Raw genomic sequence first — 18,029 nt, 5'->3', positions numbered from 1 at the left:
GTTGATGAATTCAATGGAGATCCCAAGGAGAGGGTCTGATTTACCAATAGAGGTGAGGAAACATTCCCAGGAATGAAAATCAGATTATAAAACGAAAAACCCTCTTTGATTTTCCTAAAGCCCATTATGTGTTCTGTGTGTTTTCTCAGTGTATTGAGGGGAATATGTTAACTAATGTGTAGTTATTCATAGAATCATAGAGTCATAGAATCAAAGAGTTGGAAGAGACCTCATGGGCCATCCAGTCCAACCCCCTGCCAAGAAGCAGGAATATTGCATTCAAATCACCCTGAGGACCAGTGTGTGTGTAGTGATTGTGCAACATTCTAGAGAAGTTAAATGAAGGGTTGATTGGAACTAGAGAAAAGAGTAGACACTGGCTCCCTTTTAGTCTCCATTGAGCCACAGTCTCTGGGGTTCATCCTTTAAGATTCAGGCCGGAGGTTTAGCACAGCTGGTAAATCATCAGTAATTATAAGATCTATCAACCAAAAGGTTGTAAGTTCGAAACCCCGAGTTGGCATGAGCTGTCAACTGTTAGCCTAGCTCATTGTTTATCTAAGCAATTCAAAAACAGCTTTAGCTGTGATTAGAGAAATTAGGTACCGCTAACATCAGGGGAGGTGTTTTACGACGCCATGAAGAAAGATCAGAAAATGCTGGGCAACCAAAAGGAAGGAGGAAGTTCTGACGGCTCTTCGTCCTAGAGGATATAGCAACAGCACCCCCTGGACTTGAGCCCAACCTTCCATGGCACCATAAACAGCTGAAACAAACCACCTCCTTCTGTTCTGTTCTGTCTGTCTGTGTATTGTCTATATAAAGCGGCATTGAATGTTTGCCGTGTATATGTGCTGTGATCCGTCCTGAGTCCCCTTCAGAGTGAGAAGGGCGGAATATAAATAAAGTGTTGATGTTATTATTATTATTATTATTATTATTATTATTATTCGGTTTTTGATAATAGTACTCTGCTGTTGCTCAGCCACGTATGTTCCAGTTTTTATCTTTAAAATGTTGGATGGTATGACAATGTTTTGCAGCTTCACATAGTCTTTATTATTTAGCTTTCTTGCATTCACTTCACTTTTAAATGCTAATTTTTCAACAATTCTTAGCCTTTAGAAACTTTATACTGGTATAATCAAAATGCAACCACTGGATTTCAGTTTTGTGGTACTTGCAACCCCTTTCCATGTTCCCAAAGGGTAGCAGCAAGCCTGTACGAAATGGTAACAGGCAGAGATATAACATTATTATTTTGGCCAAATGCAGAGAAAACTAGAAGTGTTGAATGTCCTGTCCCATCGCTAAAGTTTCTGCCATGTCATTTTGACACACCAGAAGCTCTGGAGAAGCCTTGTGCCTCTGATACTTTTACAATGCATTTAGGGGCAAAACGAGGAGCAGGGAGGGGAGAATGGCACTGCCATCCTTCCTCTCTGAGCTGTCTGAGCCCACGGAGGCAAGATGGCTATGGGGACTACCTCATGGGATTATGCATGGCAATCCCAAAAAAACAGTCCCCACAGGACCCGTATTTAGAAAGATGTGGACCTCCTGGAATAAACTATATTAATGTATTGTTGAAGGCTTTACCTCATTACCTCTGAGGATGCTTGCCATAGATGCAGGCAAAACATCAGGAGAAAATGCCTCTAGAACATGGCCATATAGCCCGGAAAACCTACAACCCAGTAAACTATATTAGTTGGGGCATTTTTTGAATGCTCCAGGCTAATGTGCCCCCTACACCACATCAAAAGGTGTCCAAGACTCGGTCCAAGACTCGAACCACTACACGATGTTGGTTCGGTTGACTATTAACTACCATATCTCAAAGCACTCCTGTTTGGAGGTCTTTTAGGCATTGTTTTTTATTACTTTTACTTATATTATCATGTCATCAAATCTAGGGGATTTATGTATCTTCATGCCACACTATTTGCTATATTAATTCTTTCTCTCTATGCCCCTTGCCATTTGGATCTTGTCTGTTTAGTACATTAGACTATGGGTGGCATCTGTATCCACTGAAATCTTGCTCTACAGGGGACAGTCTCTATCTGAAGATCCAGTCCCAGTCCTGCTTTATATTTATCTTCATAAAGAATTATAATATGGAAAAATATGTAAAGACGTTTAGATGGGCCACATCTTTTACAGTTAGCTTGTGGACTGGAAACCCAGCAGGCACGCATTGTCTGACCTCAGTCTTCCCTACTGTGGTAAGATGTATTGCATTCCTGTTTAATATATAGGAATTCATTCTAAATTTGCATTTAAATGTGCAGGTGAGTAAAAATAATTGTATCAAAAATGTATCCTTTTTCAGACTTCTTTTGGAAGATGGATTTCTCCTTTTTGGTCACCTCTGTTACATGCTTGTCTCTTTTATGTGAATTGCTTTGGCAACCATAGTTATCTGGAAAAAAATTCAAACTAATGATGACTCAAGGTTCAAGATTGAACCTATTCTCTGATGGAAACTCAGTGAACATAGGAGGGAAAGGGCAAATCAATAGCAAATTGGGAGAATAATGACAGCTTTTAAAATGTGATCAACAGCAATCAGGGTTTTTATCCCCAGAAAAACAATGAAATCAAAATGGGTGGATGTGACGTGCTTTCTTAATTCAAAAACAAAATGCAATTGAATACATGGAAATATTCAGCTGGGGAACCAATATAGTCTTTTTGTTGGCTAACAGTACCCTCTGCTGGACACAGGATAAAACTGATAATAAACAGTATTAGCTAGAAAACAACAGGCCTTGTCAAGATAGAAGATGAACCTCATTGTCGTCATCATCTTTATTCATATGCCTTTTTTTCTCTATCAACAGAGGCTCAAAGAAACAAACAGTTCTAAAAGCAAATTATCTTTTCCACAAAGACCTGCTTCCAATGCTGGTGGTCTTTGCTTCTTCCAGCACGCTGACATTTGTCTGCTTGTCTTCCCAAGAAATTTGCAGGATTTTTTTGGAGGCAACACTGATGGAATTGTTCTAGGAGTTGCATGTGATGTCTGTAGATAGTCCACGTCTCACAGGCGTATAGCGGGGTTGGGAGGACAATAGCTTTATAAACAAGCACCTTGGTATCCCTATGGATGTCCCAGTCTTCAAACACTCTGTGCTTCATTCGGAAAAATGCTGCACTCACAGAGCTCAGGCAGTGTTGTATTTCAGTGTCAATGTTGACTTTTGTGGAGAGGTGGCTGCCAAGATAGCGGAAATGGTCAACATTTTCTAATGTTACACCATTAAGCTATATTTCTGGCATTGGAGAGGGATTGGCTGGTGACTGCTGGAAGAGCACTTTGGTTTTCTTGATGTTTGATGACAGGCCAAGGCGTTTAGAGTGGCTTGTAGGTCTTCTTCTGAATGCGCACAAATGACATTGTCATCAGCATATTGGAGTTCTGTGACAGATGTTGTTGTAACCTTGGTTTTGGTTTTCAGTCTGCTGAGGTTAAATAGCTTGCCGTCTGTCCGATAGATAATTTCCACTCCGGTAGGAAGCTTCCCATCAACAAGATGAAGTATCATAGCGATGAAGATGGAAAATAAGTTTGGGGCAATAACACATCCCTGTTTGACACCTGATTCCACCTTAAATGGATCACTTTGGGAGCCATTGCTGTCCAAGTCTGTTGTCATCATGGAGGAGCCACAGAATGCTCACAAATTTGTTAGGGCACCCGATTTTTTGGAGGATGGTCCAGAGAGCACTGCGATTCACAATGAAACTACTCTACTTCCCAGGACCACAAAAATACATAAAAATTATTCCCCATCTAAGGAACTAAATCTAAAAGTTCCTTGAGTTTCTCTGTAGATCTTTGAAATGGTTGGAATTTATAAATCATCTAATTTGATTAGAGAGAGGTGACTGGATAATGTTTTAAAAGATTGTCAGATGTTTTGATCTGCATAAAGAAGAAAGTAAGAGCAATTACTCTTGCAGGATCTGAAAACTTATACATATATATATATGGAATGCATTTTATAATAAGAAGGAAAAGGTTTAGTTTGATGTTCTAGGAAAGTTCAATATCCTTGAATGAAATTCTCAAGGCCTTTTGCTTCTTGTCTGCAGAATTAAAGTATGGGTAGTCTTCTTTTGTCTATCTTCTTTTCTATTCAAGATGGGATTACTGCAACAATGTCCTAGAGCAGTGGTTCTCAACCTGTGGCTCCCCAGGCGTTTTGGTCTACAACTCCCGGAAATCCCAGCCAGTTTACCAGCTGTTAGGATTTCTGAGAGTTGAAGGTCAAAACATCCGGGGACCCACAGCTTGAGAACCACTTTCCTAGAGCATCCCACATATTTCTATCCAGTTTTATACTATAAGCTCACATAACACATTGGCTGTGCTGTGTTCTGCCGGATATAGATACCAAATAATTCTTGTAGTGTAGTGGTTTGGAATATGACTTGGGAGATTACTGTTGTAAATGCACTCTGTTATCTTGGGCAAGTCACATTCTCTCAGCCTCAGAAGAAGGCAAAGAGAAACCTTTTGAACAATTCTTGCCAATAAAATGCCATGATCAACTCACCTTAGAGTTGTCATGAGTTGGAAACAACTTGAAGGCATACAATAAGAACACATACATAGAGAAAGGGGTGGCCTAAGTAACCATTTGTTAAAAATATATAAATTTTCTATCTGTATAAAATAAACAATGCATAGAGCATTTTTCGGGGTGAGAAGAGCAGCATATAAATGTCATAAATAAATAAATAAATAAATAAGAGATGGAAAGTTTCAGATTGATCTCTGTTCTGGAAAAAATGTTTGTGACATCCTGAAAGATGGCATCACGCACACGCACAAATGACATTTCTGAATTACATTTTTCATATTGTGCTGCCTTTCTGTGTTTTCCCATTCTTTGCATGTTATATTTCAAAAGTGTAAGTTTTAGTACTTTCATCCCATGTCCTTGTTCCATAACTACGATTTGCAGTATCCCATTTCCTTGTCTTGTTTAGAGTTGGCCATGTCTTACAACAGTTGCCACCATAGGTTATTGGGCGTTGTTCTGAGTTTTAAATTGTTGTTTTATTTGCTATTGGCTTTACTTTTTTGTATTGTACTTTGTGTTTATTTCATGCGTTGTTTTTAGGCACTTTGTGTCATATGTGAGCTGCCCTTCGGGATTCAAAAATTAAGTACGAGGGTTGAATGAGAAGTAATGCCTCCACCTTTGTAACTCCTCAACAGATGGCAGTACTGGTATGCAGCAGGTACTGTCTTGTTCAGCAGACTCCTCTACAGTTACATTTTGGCAGGAAGCCTTAGCATTGAACGGCTGCGTTGTTAAAGTGCAAAGTGTGGAATCCTGAGCAGATGGTCAGTCAATGCAACTTAAGCAACGTTCAGTCATTGAATTCTTGACAGCAGAAGGTGTCACCCCAAAGGAGATTCATCAGAGAATGAAAGCTGTTTATGGTGATTGTGTTGATGTGAGTACTGTGCATCATTGGGCAAGAAAGTTTTAAAATGTTGAGGTGGGAACATCTGACTTGCGTGACAAACAAAGAGTTGGACATCCTGTGACAGCAACCACTGAGTTTCACAAGTAAAAGGTTGACAGATTGATTCAGGACAATCGTCATATCACTCAGACAGAAATTTCAAGCATAATCGGCATTTCACAATAACATGTGGGTCACATTATTGCTTTGCTTGGCTATCAGAAGGTCTTTGCACGATGGGTTGCGGAAACAGAGTGTCGACTTCTTCCATGACGGTTTCAGAAAACTTGTTCATTGTTGGCAGAAATGTATCTAATTGTCTGGTGACTATGTGGGAAAGTGAATAGTGGTAGTTAAAGAGCACATTCTAAGGATTATTTCTGTGTTTGATTTATTAAAATATTTCCATCCAACCCCAAGTAATGAAGGTGGAGGCATTACTTTTCATTCAACCCTAGTAATTATTATTATTATTAGTAGTAGTAGTAGTAGTAGTCGCATCCATTCTGGTAATTTCACTCCTTCAACTATCTGCCAGATCTCAACTGAAAGAAAGAAAGAAAGAAAGAAAGAAAGAAAGAAAGAAAGAAACCCCTCGGAGGTGTCTTTCACCTTGTTGTGTTTTCGCTTGGGTCAAATCCCTGCCAAAGTTCTCTTTCTAGAGAACACATTGGAAACTCCAAACAGAGTTCAGCAAATTACAAGTGTTTCCACTCCATTCCTAAGGGATCTCTGTACCGCAGTCTGCTGCCTTTTGTCTGGCATATCAGTCCTCTGAGAATTCAAAATGACAGCTTTGCAGGCACTTAAAAATAAATGTCATTGAAATCATTGCTCAGTTGGATCTTTATTCATTTATTTATATGGTGGGGCAATGACAGTTTTATTTCCTATAATGCTGCTTTTCCCCCTCTCCTTTCCCTCACATTAAGGGAACAATAATCCCCGAGGAGGGCTGTTAAGGTTATTAGAATGTTTATGCAGAACCACGATTTTCCCCAAAGCCCTCACAGAAATAACTAGCAAACTGGCAACTGGAATGTTGTGCCTGCAAAAGAAAACAATTCTCTTATCTTACTCCCTAAAGATTCGTTAGGTTGTTTACTGTGCTGATTAATGTGAGAAATTAAGGACATCTCCGAGAAAAGAAAAGGCCACTTGCCTAATGATTTGGGCTTTGCTCACTTCTGCATGGTTTGTCCCTTGTTTTCAGTTCAGATGCCTCTTTTGATTTATGTTCTTAAACTCAGAATGATGCATGACACCAAGGAGTGACATTGCAGACCTAGACTGAGGTTGCTGCATTTGCTAGCATGGTGTCACATGCTCTCTAGCTGTCTCATTTTGGCAGGGACATTCCCAATTAATGCACTTTTTCATCTGCTTTTTAAAATATTGGAGTTTTCCCCTTTCCTCAGCTTACTTTGACTACTTCAAAGTCATGTTTATTCAGTTCATGCATCAAAGGAAGAAGAGAGGGCAGAATCTTGCCCTTCCCAAAAGGTTCGGGCAAAAGCAAACTGCTGTTGAAGAACAATTTTAACCTTACCAGGTTAACATAACAAAAACTTACCAGTATTTCAGTGGGAAGTGTGCATCTGCTTTTGACTGATGAGATAATCAAGTTAATTAGGATTGTATTGTCGAAGGTTTTCATGGCTGGAATCACTAAGTTCTTGTGGGTTTTTTTCGGGCTATATGGCCATGTTCTAGAGGCATTTCTCCTGACATTTCACCTGCATCTATGGCAAGCATCCTCAGAGGTGAGGTCTCTCCTCTGAGGATGCTTGCCATAGATGCAGGCGAAACGTCAGGAGAAATGCCTCTAGAACATGGCCATATAGCCCGAAAAAACCCACAAGAACTTAATTAGGATTGTTATGTTAACTGGTGCTCCTTACAGGGAGCGGTCAATCCTTCTGTTTAAGGAGCTTAACTGGCTGCCACTCATTTTCCGGTCCCAGTTCAAGATGCAGGTTCTTACCTACAAAGCCCTGAACGGTTTGGGACCTGCCTACCTGCGTGACCACATTTCTGTGTACGAACCCACACGACCTCTTCGATCATCTGGAGAGGCCCTGCTCGCGCTCCCACCTTCATCACAGGCGCAATTGGTGGGGACAAAGGAGAGGGCCTTCTTGGTGGTGGCCCCTCGACTCTGGAACTCACTTCCCAAGGACATCAGGCATGCCCCAACTCTGGCAGTCTTTAGGAGGAACTTGAAAATGTGGTTGTTCCAGTGTGCCTTCTCAGAATAAGGAAACTCTCAGCAATATGTCCTCCAAATGCACTGACTTAGGATTGCCTGTATGCCCCCATACCTCTCTGAAAACCCTATCCCAGTTATATTTTATCTGTTCATACCCAGCATTATTTTTAAAATTTTAATTATTACATTTGGCCCAGCCATAGGTTTTTAAACGTTTGTTGTGCCATTGTCAATGTTTATTGCTTATTTTTTGATTATGAGATTTATTTTAACTGTTGTATTGTTGTTTGTTATTGCTTTTATTATTGATGTATTGTGGGCTCGGCCTCATGTAAGCCGCACCGAGTCCCTTGGGGAGATGGTAGCGGGGTATATATAAAGTTCTATTATTTTATTATATTATTATTATTATTATGTGCTTCCAAGTCGTTTCAAACTTAGGGCAATCCTAAGTCTAAAGTTTAGGCCGTGGGCTGGGTAAATGACCTTGGAGGACCACAATCAGCCTGCGGGTCTTAGTCTGAGCTGCACTACAATATAAATATCAGTAATAACTTACAATCAAAAATTTAGAAAATTTATCTTGTTGAGAGAACAGGACCACTCCAGTAGGAGATTTACAACATCCAGCTATAAGTAGCAGACTTCAAAACATCCACTGCCTTCCAATCATCCCAGAGAAAGGAGAGGATTGTAAATCTGGGTAATACAGCACTCACTTCAATAGAAAAAGTGGTTTGAAGTAAAGGTTTTTATTTTGTTCCTTCTCCTGAACACAATTATGTGCAGGTTGGATTAGATTTATTTCAATTCATCCTAAATAATAAATTGCAACAAGTTACTGGGGACTGTATCAGCAAGATCATATAATAATAATAATAATAATAATAATAATAGCTTTATTTATACCCCTCCACCATCTCCTCAAGGGGACTCGGAGCAGCTTACATGAGGCCAAGCCCAACAACACATCAATAAAACAAAAAAACAATAAGCAAAAACAATACAATTAATATAACTCACATATAAACAGTAACACAGAAGGATTTAAAAAACCTATGGCCGGGCCAAATGTAATAGTTTAGAATTTAAAAAATAAACGCTGGACATGAACAGAGGTAGGATGTATCTGATAAGAGGGTTTTAAAAGAAATGAAGGGAGAGCAACCCAACGAGTAGTTAAAGTGCTTCTGAGGACATTTTGCTGGGGATTTTTATAGCAATGTAAATTTCACATTTTCAAAGGGTTCGTCTCTCAAGAACTGTACAGGATAGAAAATGCAGTCCTACAGCCTTGGAGCCACGTGACCCAGAGAGAATGACAAACCCTCGGAAAACCAGCTTTTGATCATTTCGTTACCTTCAGGAGCACGTAACGGGATGTCACCTCCTGGTACAAAAATCAGCTCAACACAAAAGCAAGCAGGAGCTGATCCTGGCTCCTCGCCTGCTTTTCATGAGCAGCCTCCTTGCCTTAGAAAGAGTCTGTGTGGTGTGCAGGCCTAGAAAGCATGAACGCCTGCCTGCAGCCGAGCACTTCTCCCCTAGAGTAGAGAAACAGGTGAGAAGTCTCCTTAAAGGACACGCCTGCCTGCATCTGAGAACCTCCTCGAGAGAGTAAGAAACAGAACTTGCCTCCTTGCCTTGGAGTGTGTGTGTGGCATGCACGCCCAGAAAGCGCACACGCCTGCCTGTAGTCAAGCACCTCTCCTCTAGAGAAACAGATAAGAGATGTCTCCTTAAAGCACACACCTGTCTGCAGCTGAGCATTTCTCCCCTGGGGTAGAAACAGCCTAAATGCCTAAAATGACGGGAAGGGGAGCCTGGGAAGCACCCCCCCCCCCCATAATGGGCCGATAGAAAATGGATCTTTTGGCACCCCAGAGCAAAAACAGATATTTGCCCTCCCAATTTCGGGAGGCTCCCAAAAATGGATCGGGGCCCCACCAAAAGCCAGGTCACGAAACGGGTCAAAGTTTACTCAGATTGCACAAGTCTAGTCTACAGCCAATGCAACATCCTTCCTTTTGCAAACATTACAAAATGATTATGAGCATGGCAGCAGGAAAGGAGTTGTCATACATTGGGTTATATATCAGAAAAAAGAAAGTGACATTTTGTTAAAACCTAATCTCAAAATATTTAGGAAGTATCTTTGTACTTTTCAAATATACACAAAGTCCTCCACCACATTGTTCCACTGTGTCAGGCTACGGTTCAGCCTTGGAACCCCTGCCCCAATATATTGATCAGTTTTACAAAACTTTTCACATCCGGAGCCGAAGTTAGCCCGTGCCTGTTCTACACTGCAGAATTTAATGAAGCCTAACATCATTTTAATTTGTAATTTGGTGAGACACCATCACTCTTTGACAGAGAAAGATAAAAACCTCATAAGACTACGACTGCTGTGGCCCCATATCATTGATCTGTGGTGTCAATCTGCATTCATTCTACGGTGCACCCTACAATTTGATAGCTCACATTTTAGAACAATGAGATGTAGGACATTGCCAGACAAAGCTCTAAAGACAGGTCTGGCATTGCAATGCTGTCTCGGCTTTCCACTGGAGCATGCCAGAATAGCAACTCTTATCTCACTAATCACTTCTGTAATCACTTTAAACAAATAGCAAGTACATTTAGCTTACTGCATCAGCTGGGAGTTATATAAATAAATGAAATTAAATGCATAAATAAATATTGTGTAACAGTCTAATTATATGAGATTTATTGGCAAATCCAGAAATGGCTGTTGTTGATATATTGAATTGCATGCATGTTTTGATATGAAATATAATTAATATGAACCATTAGGTTATGTATGTATGTTGTGCTCTACATGTGCATAGCATTCCCACCGCAAGCTGTATAATCTCTATAAACAAGGAAGAACTTCTGGGCCTCCAGAAATTTTAAAATACAATTCCCACAGTACCCAAACATTGGCCCTGCTAAGGTTCCCATCCCTGCCATAAACACAAATCAGATAGTTAACAGATCATGGAGAAAGACTGGTTTGTGAGTCAGAAAAGTCCCTGGTGCTTTTCTTAAATAGAAGCACATTTGAAACAGTCAAAGAACAAGTATTTAGTGGAAGGAAGGGGAGAGAATTGAGAACATTGAAAGCAAAGTGTCTGGTTTACTTTTAGTTTCTTCAGCTTTTATCTGCCTAGGTAAATTGCAAGCAGCGAGAAAGAATGACGACGTCCTTTCTGGGCTGCGGGCAAGACAAAGAACATAATTAATAATTGATTATACACAAAGTCTTGTTCTCTGCTACAAAAAAAAATCACAATGTGGTGCTTCTTGAAGGACAGCAGAAGTCAGACAGGCATCCAGAGGCTCAGGAGTGCTGAACTGGAGAACATTATGTACTCATCTCATCCATTTCTGACCTTTAAAATTATAATAGCACAAAGCCTCCTGTATCCTTGGATTTGCTTTCCAGAGTTATAAAATAAGAGATGTTTTATTGTTATTTCACAGGTTTGAGCATTTTAATAGGCAGTTGAACTCTACAGCATTGCTTGCTTGAATGCCGATGAAATGTAAGGCAGCTTTGAGTTCTGACATGAAAAGACACGACGTTTTAGGTTGATGTCTGTTTTAGCACATCTTGGGGTTGCATTTGTCATAATTCTTGGTGAAATACTTTGTGAATTGTTTCTCTCTCACACACACACGTTTCTTTTCAGCTATTAGGCAGCTACTTGTGTTTCACTTGAAAAAGTGAAGCACAGGGAGGTAGGGTTCACTCCCCATTGATTCTTTTAGATGTCTTTTTGGATTATGTAAACCAGGGGTCCTCAAACTAAGGCCCGAGGGCCGGATACGGCCCTCCAAGGTCATTTACCCGGCCCTCACTCAAGGTCAACCTAAGTCTGAAATAACTTGAAAGCACACAACAACAATCCTAGCCCATCAGCCAAAAGCAGGCCCACACTTTCCATTGAAATACTAATAAGTTTATATTTGCTAAAATTGTTCTTCATTTTAATTATTGTATTGTTTTAAAGTGTTTGCGCTACAAATAAGATATGCACAGTGTACATAGGAATTCAAATTATTATTATTTTCAAATTATAATCTGGCCCTCTGACAGTTTGAGGGACTGTGACCTGGCCCTCTGTTTAAAAAGTTTGAGGACCCCTGATGTAAACTATTCATATGCTCCATTTTAAATGTAAACATGTAGGCACACAAACAACAAATTTGGGCATCTTTGTAACATTTACTATATCTTTGAAAGTGTGAACTATCCCATTCATTTTTGAAAAAGGAATTGAATACCGGAAACAAGTGAAAATACCTATTTTTACCAAGTAAATCCATATTGGATTGACAAGAAAGTAATTCCATGGTAGATGGGTTAATATTATTTAAGTCCCCTTTATCTCAAAACCCAACCTATGACCCCAAATAGAGTTACGAAGGGTTTTTTGTGGGGTCACCTGGCAGTGGTGAGCTTGGAAATTTTAAAAGTGGAAAGCAAACAATCGCGTCATTGTGCAATACACAAAGATTTCTTTGCATAAACGTGTAACGAACTTTCATTTGTTGGGTTAACTTGTTGTGAGGTCTTGATTCATGCACAGTTCGGTCATTGGCTTTATGGAATGTGGGTGCTGCTAGGCTTGTGAGTGGTTGATTCTTAGTGTTGCATGCGCGCTGAGTGCCTAGCATTGTTTCTTGCCGGTGGCACTCGTTTTTCAATACCAGCGAATTCTGCAAAATATAATAAATTGTATGTCAACACGAATCAAATGATCTCACTTCCAGTAATCTGACACTCAATACATTGTATTATTTCCTTTCTTTGGCTAGCCGAACAGCCAGCCAAGAATAATCAACCACAAGCCAAGCAGTGCTGTAAAGTCCAGACACCATAGTCATCACGGCAACAGCACCAACAGCTCTAATTTTTAATGTATCAGGATTTTCTGGCCACCTATTAATGTATCAGGGTTGTGGGTCACTTTGCCTCTATAAAATGACATTGCAACTTGAAAAAGCTTGAGAACCACTGCTTTAGCTGAATGTCTAATAACTCCTAAATGAGCTTTCCTGCATAATAATAATAGTAATAATAATAATAATAGTAATAATAATTTATTTGTAACCCACCCTATCACCCCAGGGAGACTCATTCTGCAAGCTGTTTCTATCTGAATGTCAAATCAACAAACCAATCAAAAATGAAGAGAAACATTTTCTGATTTGTTGTTTATTTGTTTAAATTCCCTGGTATTATACAGTCCAGCCCAATAAAACCAAAGGATGAAAAGACAAACAAAAAAAGGTGCTTAAGTAAATTTGCAGACAAGACCTAACAAGATAATTTAATTCCTCATGTGTAAGAATGTACATACATGTATCCACATATGTGCACATACAGAGAGGAGGACAAATTTATATCATTTCATGTTAGTTGTGGCACCAAGACAAGAAGTGTAATTTTGTATATTATTTATTTATTTGCTTTATTTCTATACCGCATTTTTCAGCCCAAACAGGCGACTCGAATTGTGCCTTTTGTAAGCCGCCCTGAGTCCCCCCTCGGGGGTTGAGAAGGGCGGGGTAAAAGTACCCGAAATAAATAAATAAGTCTGCTGTATCCCAAACAAAGGACCGAAAGATTTCCACACACAGCGCTCTTTGTCATGTATTGTTTCACAGAAGAGTTTCTGTAGAAATTGGACTTCCATTTGACCCTTAAAAGAAATGTTCCCTCCTATTCAACAGTCGCCTAGATCTAAAGCGGAAGGCAGAGGTAGAGGCTGGAGTCCAAGATGGAACAAGCAGAAGTCCCTGGTCTGACAGATTTGGGCCAACCTCCCAGGATTTTTGACAGAAATGACCCCTCCATGTTCACCTCAAGCCCTTGAAACCCAAATGCAAACAATCCCAAACAACTTAGTAAGGGAAAATTAGTTCAGAACCTGGAAATACTAGAACTCAAAGAATTCACCAACTCACAAATTCTGCATTTGACTATCAAAGTTCCTTGGCGCAACCTTGAGACTTTCTACTAAAAGTTATACTGAAGTAGGAGATTAATAATTCCCCTTTGTCCCTATGTGTTGTTCATTACAGCGACTTGAATAGAAGGCTTCAAAGAAAATTGCTAGACCTCTAAAATGTTGTACAATGATACAGGGATACCTCGTGGTTTAATTTTAAAACCCTTTACTTAAAGAAGAGACATGTTTTTTTTTCTTATATGCACCAATGTTTTGCTATTTATAATGAGAGGGATAAAATTAGACTGACATAATGTACATGCTATTACAGCCACATCCTATTACTTTTTTCATAATTTATATTAAACACACAGTATATAAAATATACTTCTGAAACAAGGATTCAACATATACTATACATAGTACATACAGAAAATGCCCTCGCCCAATTCTCAGTTAATAAAATATATTAATGGTTTAAAACTACAAAGAAAATGAAGACCAAGGGTAAATTCTATGGTCAGGATCCAAAGAACGTACAGCACAAATCTATAGTCCCATGTGTTCATTTCTCCAAATAAAATTCAAATTTTACCTTTGAAACTTAAGATGTTTGGTAAGAGAGATAACTACATGTGTTGGTTTTAAGGTTGTTGTTTTTTTTAATCCAGAGGTAATTCTCATATCCAAGCAAACTAAACTAGTTCCTTGGATCCTGCCCTGTCCTGGTTCACAGGTCAACATATACATTATTACAAACAGAATCCATCTTATCAATTGGACAAGGTCTTCACAGTTTTCATTTATCTTAAAATATTTCATCCAAACAAAATGTAATGTCCTAATGCCTAAAGAGAGGTATAAGATGTAAACATACAGAGAAACAGATTAAGGAACTCTTTGGGTGCCTAGAGATGTACTGAAACAATAAGAGACAGTATATATTTCATCAGCAGATGATGCCCAACATCTTTTCACATTTGCAAAGCCATTAAAGGATTCAGGAAATCCAATAACAATGTCTTGCCCCTCCCAAATGTCTTTGTGTTTTTCAAGCTGAAAAACTGCTCCATGGAAGGATGGGAAGATGTGGCTGGGATGACATTACAGTGTTGTGCAGTTCAGTCTTCAATCCAAAACAGGAATAAAGTATCTCCCTTGTATTCAGTTCTTCAGAGAATGCTGTGAATTGAAACACCACTTGCTTATGGTATATGATTCTAGTCACATCCTTTCTGAGTCTTCATTGGTAGTTTCTCCCTTGCGCTGGCTACGAAAATGGCGCTCGAGATTGATTGTCACTTCCTTTTGCAGGTTTCTGCTGTTGTTTTTTCCAGCTGTGTCGATCCACAGATGCTGAAGAACTTGCTGAGCAGTGTATCGCTTTTTGGGATCAACCACAAGGAGTCTGTTTATCAGATCTTTTGCAGCTATCAGAGACATAAGTAAAAGCAGTTAATATGAGTTTGGTTGGATAGCTTCTCCCTCTCCAAGAAACATTTACATGGATGGTAGTTATGATTTGGTGCAATGGTGGGATTCAAGCACTGTGCTTAAAAAAAGAATTGACAAGCCTAAACTTAATTTTCAGTAAAATACAATTGAGTGAATTACTATAGTCAATGGCAGGATTTAAGCCTAAAAGACATATTGGCTGCAATCTGCATTGCAACATTGTCCATAGGAAGTTTATATGGCCATTCAAGGACAGGGTTTTTAAGAAGGTTTTGCACTGTGCTTTTTTAAAAATAGAATTGACAAACCTAAACGTCATTTTCAGTTAAAATACAATTGAGTGATTTTCATACAAAAATAATGAAAGACTGAATATAAATACTGCCATGAGCACTTTGTACTGCAAAAACATACAATTAATATTTTGCACAATACCAACAATTAAAGATAGTAGTCTAGGCCAGGACTTCAAGAAAATATCCACTTGGGACCTCTTTTGGCCTGAGAAATTTTTACATGACCCCAGGGCATGTATGTGTATAAAATAGAAACAACAATCAAACATTTACTGATAACAAATCAGCATTTGCAAGGCTCGCTAAACAGGCTGATGTTCTTTCTTATAAGTACAGCTGAAACATCTTCTGCACTACACAACAGATTCATGTAAAGGTCTCAAACAGCTACTAGGTGATGTTCAGTAAGGTTTTTTGGGACCCCAACATTGAGCTAAGGGAACCTCATTTGGGATCAAGGCCCAGTTTAAGAAATGGTCTAGGTTGTGCGTGATATGTAGGGCCCTTCCACACAGCCATATAACCCAGAATATCAAGGCAGATAATTCACAATATCTGCTTTAAACTGGATTATCTGAGTCCACACTCATATAATCCAGTTCAATGTGGACTTTATATAGCTGTGTAGAAGGGGCTATAGTCATTGTGTAGCATTACATGGATAGATCACAACATACCTAAAATTCACATATTTCTCCTTTCTCAATTCATGCATGACTTGCAAGGAGACTTTAAATTGCCGCTTCTCTTTTACATTAATTATATTTTAACATATCATCCAAAATGTAAAGTTTTGGACCTAAATTGTGGTTTATTTGTAACTAATTTGTAATTACTGAAACAAACAACCAGTTTCAACAACTGTTGTTTAAAGTTGGCTTGTTTTTATTAACCACCATTACTATTTATTACGATTTGTCCAGGATAAGCAACACCAAGAAGGATCCATTACTTAATCTAAAATAAGATGGGCGGACATATTGGGTGTTAAGGCTAAACACCTCCAGAGGTTATCAGTATCCAACACAAAAGTTCTGCAAAGGGCACTATTGCCAAAATTTACTTTGTTTCTTTCTACTCCTCACCAGTTCCTGGCCAAGAAGGGACATTTGTTTAAACCAGGAAATGATGACCACATTCTCCCCATCCCTTTTTAAATGGACGGAAAAGCTTCCAACCTCTAACCAGCCAAACTAGAAGGAGCAATAAAAACTGAGTTCTATCACCTGTAAAAACATGCAAAAGGCATGTAATTTGCTTATTATGTAATTTATTCTGCTTCTCATATTCACACAGGTGACCAAGGATATCCAGAATATAACGTAACAATTCTTCACCCAACCCCCAATGTTCATGCTCTCTTTCTTCCAAATTCTAAAATATTCCCAGGAACTAGGCACACAATTTCAAGCTTTTCTTCCCAACATTATGGATTGAAATCAACGTTTACACAGATGCACAATAAGGGAATAGGGAATCATAGAATCATAGAGTTGGAAGAGACCTCGTGGGCCATCTAGTTCAATCCCCTGTCAATTAACAGGAAAATCACCCTCGACAGATGACCATCCAGCCTCTTTTTAAAAGCCTCCAAAGAAGGAGCCTCCACCACACTCTGTGGTGGAGTTCCACTGCTGAACAACTCTCAGAGTCAGGAAGCTCTTCCTAATGTTCAGGTGGAATCTCCTTGGTTTGAAGCCATTGTTCCGTGTCCTAGTCTCCAGGGCAGCAGAAAACAAGCTTGCTCCCTCCTCCCTATGACTTCCCCTCACATATTTATCCATAGCCCGCATCATGTCCCCTCTCAGTCTTCTCTTTTACAATTTCACAATTTTAGGAAGCCTACCGGGTGAAATGTTGTCCCAGTATGGTGAGAGAAATTCGTAATGTCCAAGCTGTATGATTTGAAACAGCTCCTCTTGGTCGCGTTCATGACTTCGGAAAGGAGGGAAGCCACACAGTAAAATGTAGAGTATTACGCCCGTGGCCCACATATCCACCTCTAGTCCATAGCCTAAGAAGGAAGAAAAATAAATCCAGAATTTATGATGAGTAAGAAAATGCCGCTTTGTATTTTAAAAATTGGATTGAAATATTCATTTGAATAATTAGCAATAAGACCTTAGGTGACCCGGGTCAAGTCTGAGTTTGGATCAGCATGAGGGCAGCCACAAAATGAACGCAGGCTATTCCAGTTTAACCTGGGGAAAGCCGCTTAATGTTGCTACACCCTGGCTTAAAATAACTCAGGAGAAAGCCATAATACTGAACCAGCATTTGTGCTTCCCCGGGTTCCAGCAGTGAAAACATCCTCAGTCACTTCCTATGTGGAACTTGCTGTAAGTGTCCTGACAGCCACCCTGCACTCCCATGTGTGTATGTGTGCATACCAGTGAGCCCAACTTAATCTGTCCCAGTCACCTCCTTCATCCACACTGCTTTATTCCTCTAGTTTCCAGCAGAAGCAGAGCAAAACAGGAAGACTGAATAACATGGCTACTCATGTCTTGAGGGAGGAGATGACACAGAAATCACTAATTGCCTGTACTCTTCCTTTCTATTTATGATGCCTCTTGGGACCTCCTCCATACCCGCTGACTCCTTTCCTGATGGAAAGAA

General features: G+C 39.5%; 1 protein-coding gene across 1 annotated transcript in view; it reads right to left on the bottom strand.

Annotated features, from left to right (window-relative positions):
* Nucleotides 1-12,903: 12,903 nt before the first annotated feature.
* The window catches only part of DCLK3 (doublecortin like kinase 3), a 30,836-nt gene continuing 25,710 nt past the window's right edge, over nucleotides 12,904-18,029 (bottom strand). The window contains exons 4-5 of the mRNA XM_060781674.2: nucleotides 17,257-17,424; nucleotides 12,904-15,089 (exon numbers count right to left, since the gene is read on the bottom strand). Of these exons, the coding sequence (XP_060637657.2) occupies nucleotides 14,884-15,089; nucleotides 17,257-17,424 (374 nt within the window). The 3' untranslated portion in view covers nucleotides 12,904-14,883. The remainder of the gene's footprint in view (nucleotides 15,090-17,256; nucleotides 17,425-18,029) is intronic.

This window comes from Anolis sagrei, chromosome 6 (genome assembly GCF_037176765.1).
Source record: "Anolis sagrei isolate rAnoSag1 chromosome 6, rAnoSag1.mat, whole genome shotgun sequence".
Taxonomy (NCBI): Eukaryota; Metazoa; Chordata; class Lepidosauria; order Squamata; family Dactyloidae; genus Anolis; species Anolis sagrei.
Note: the sequence above shows the minus strand (reverse complement) of the source record. Positions and strands in the feature narration are given on the sequence as shown.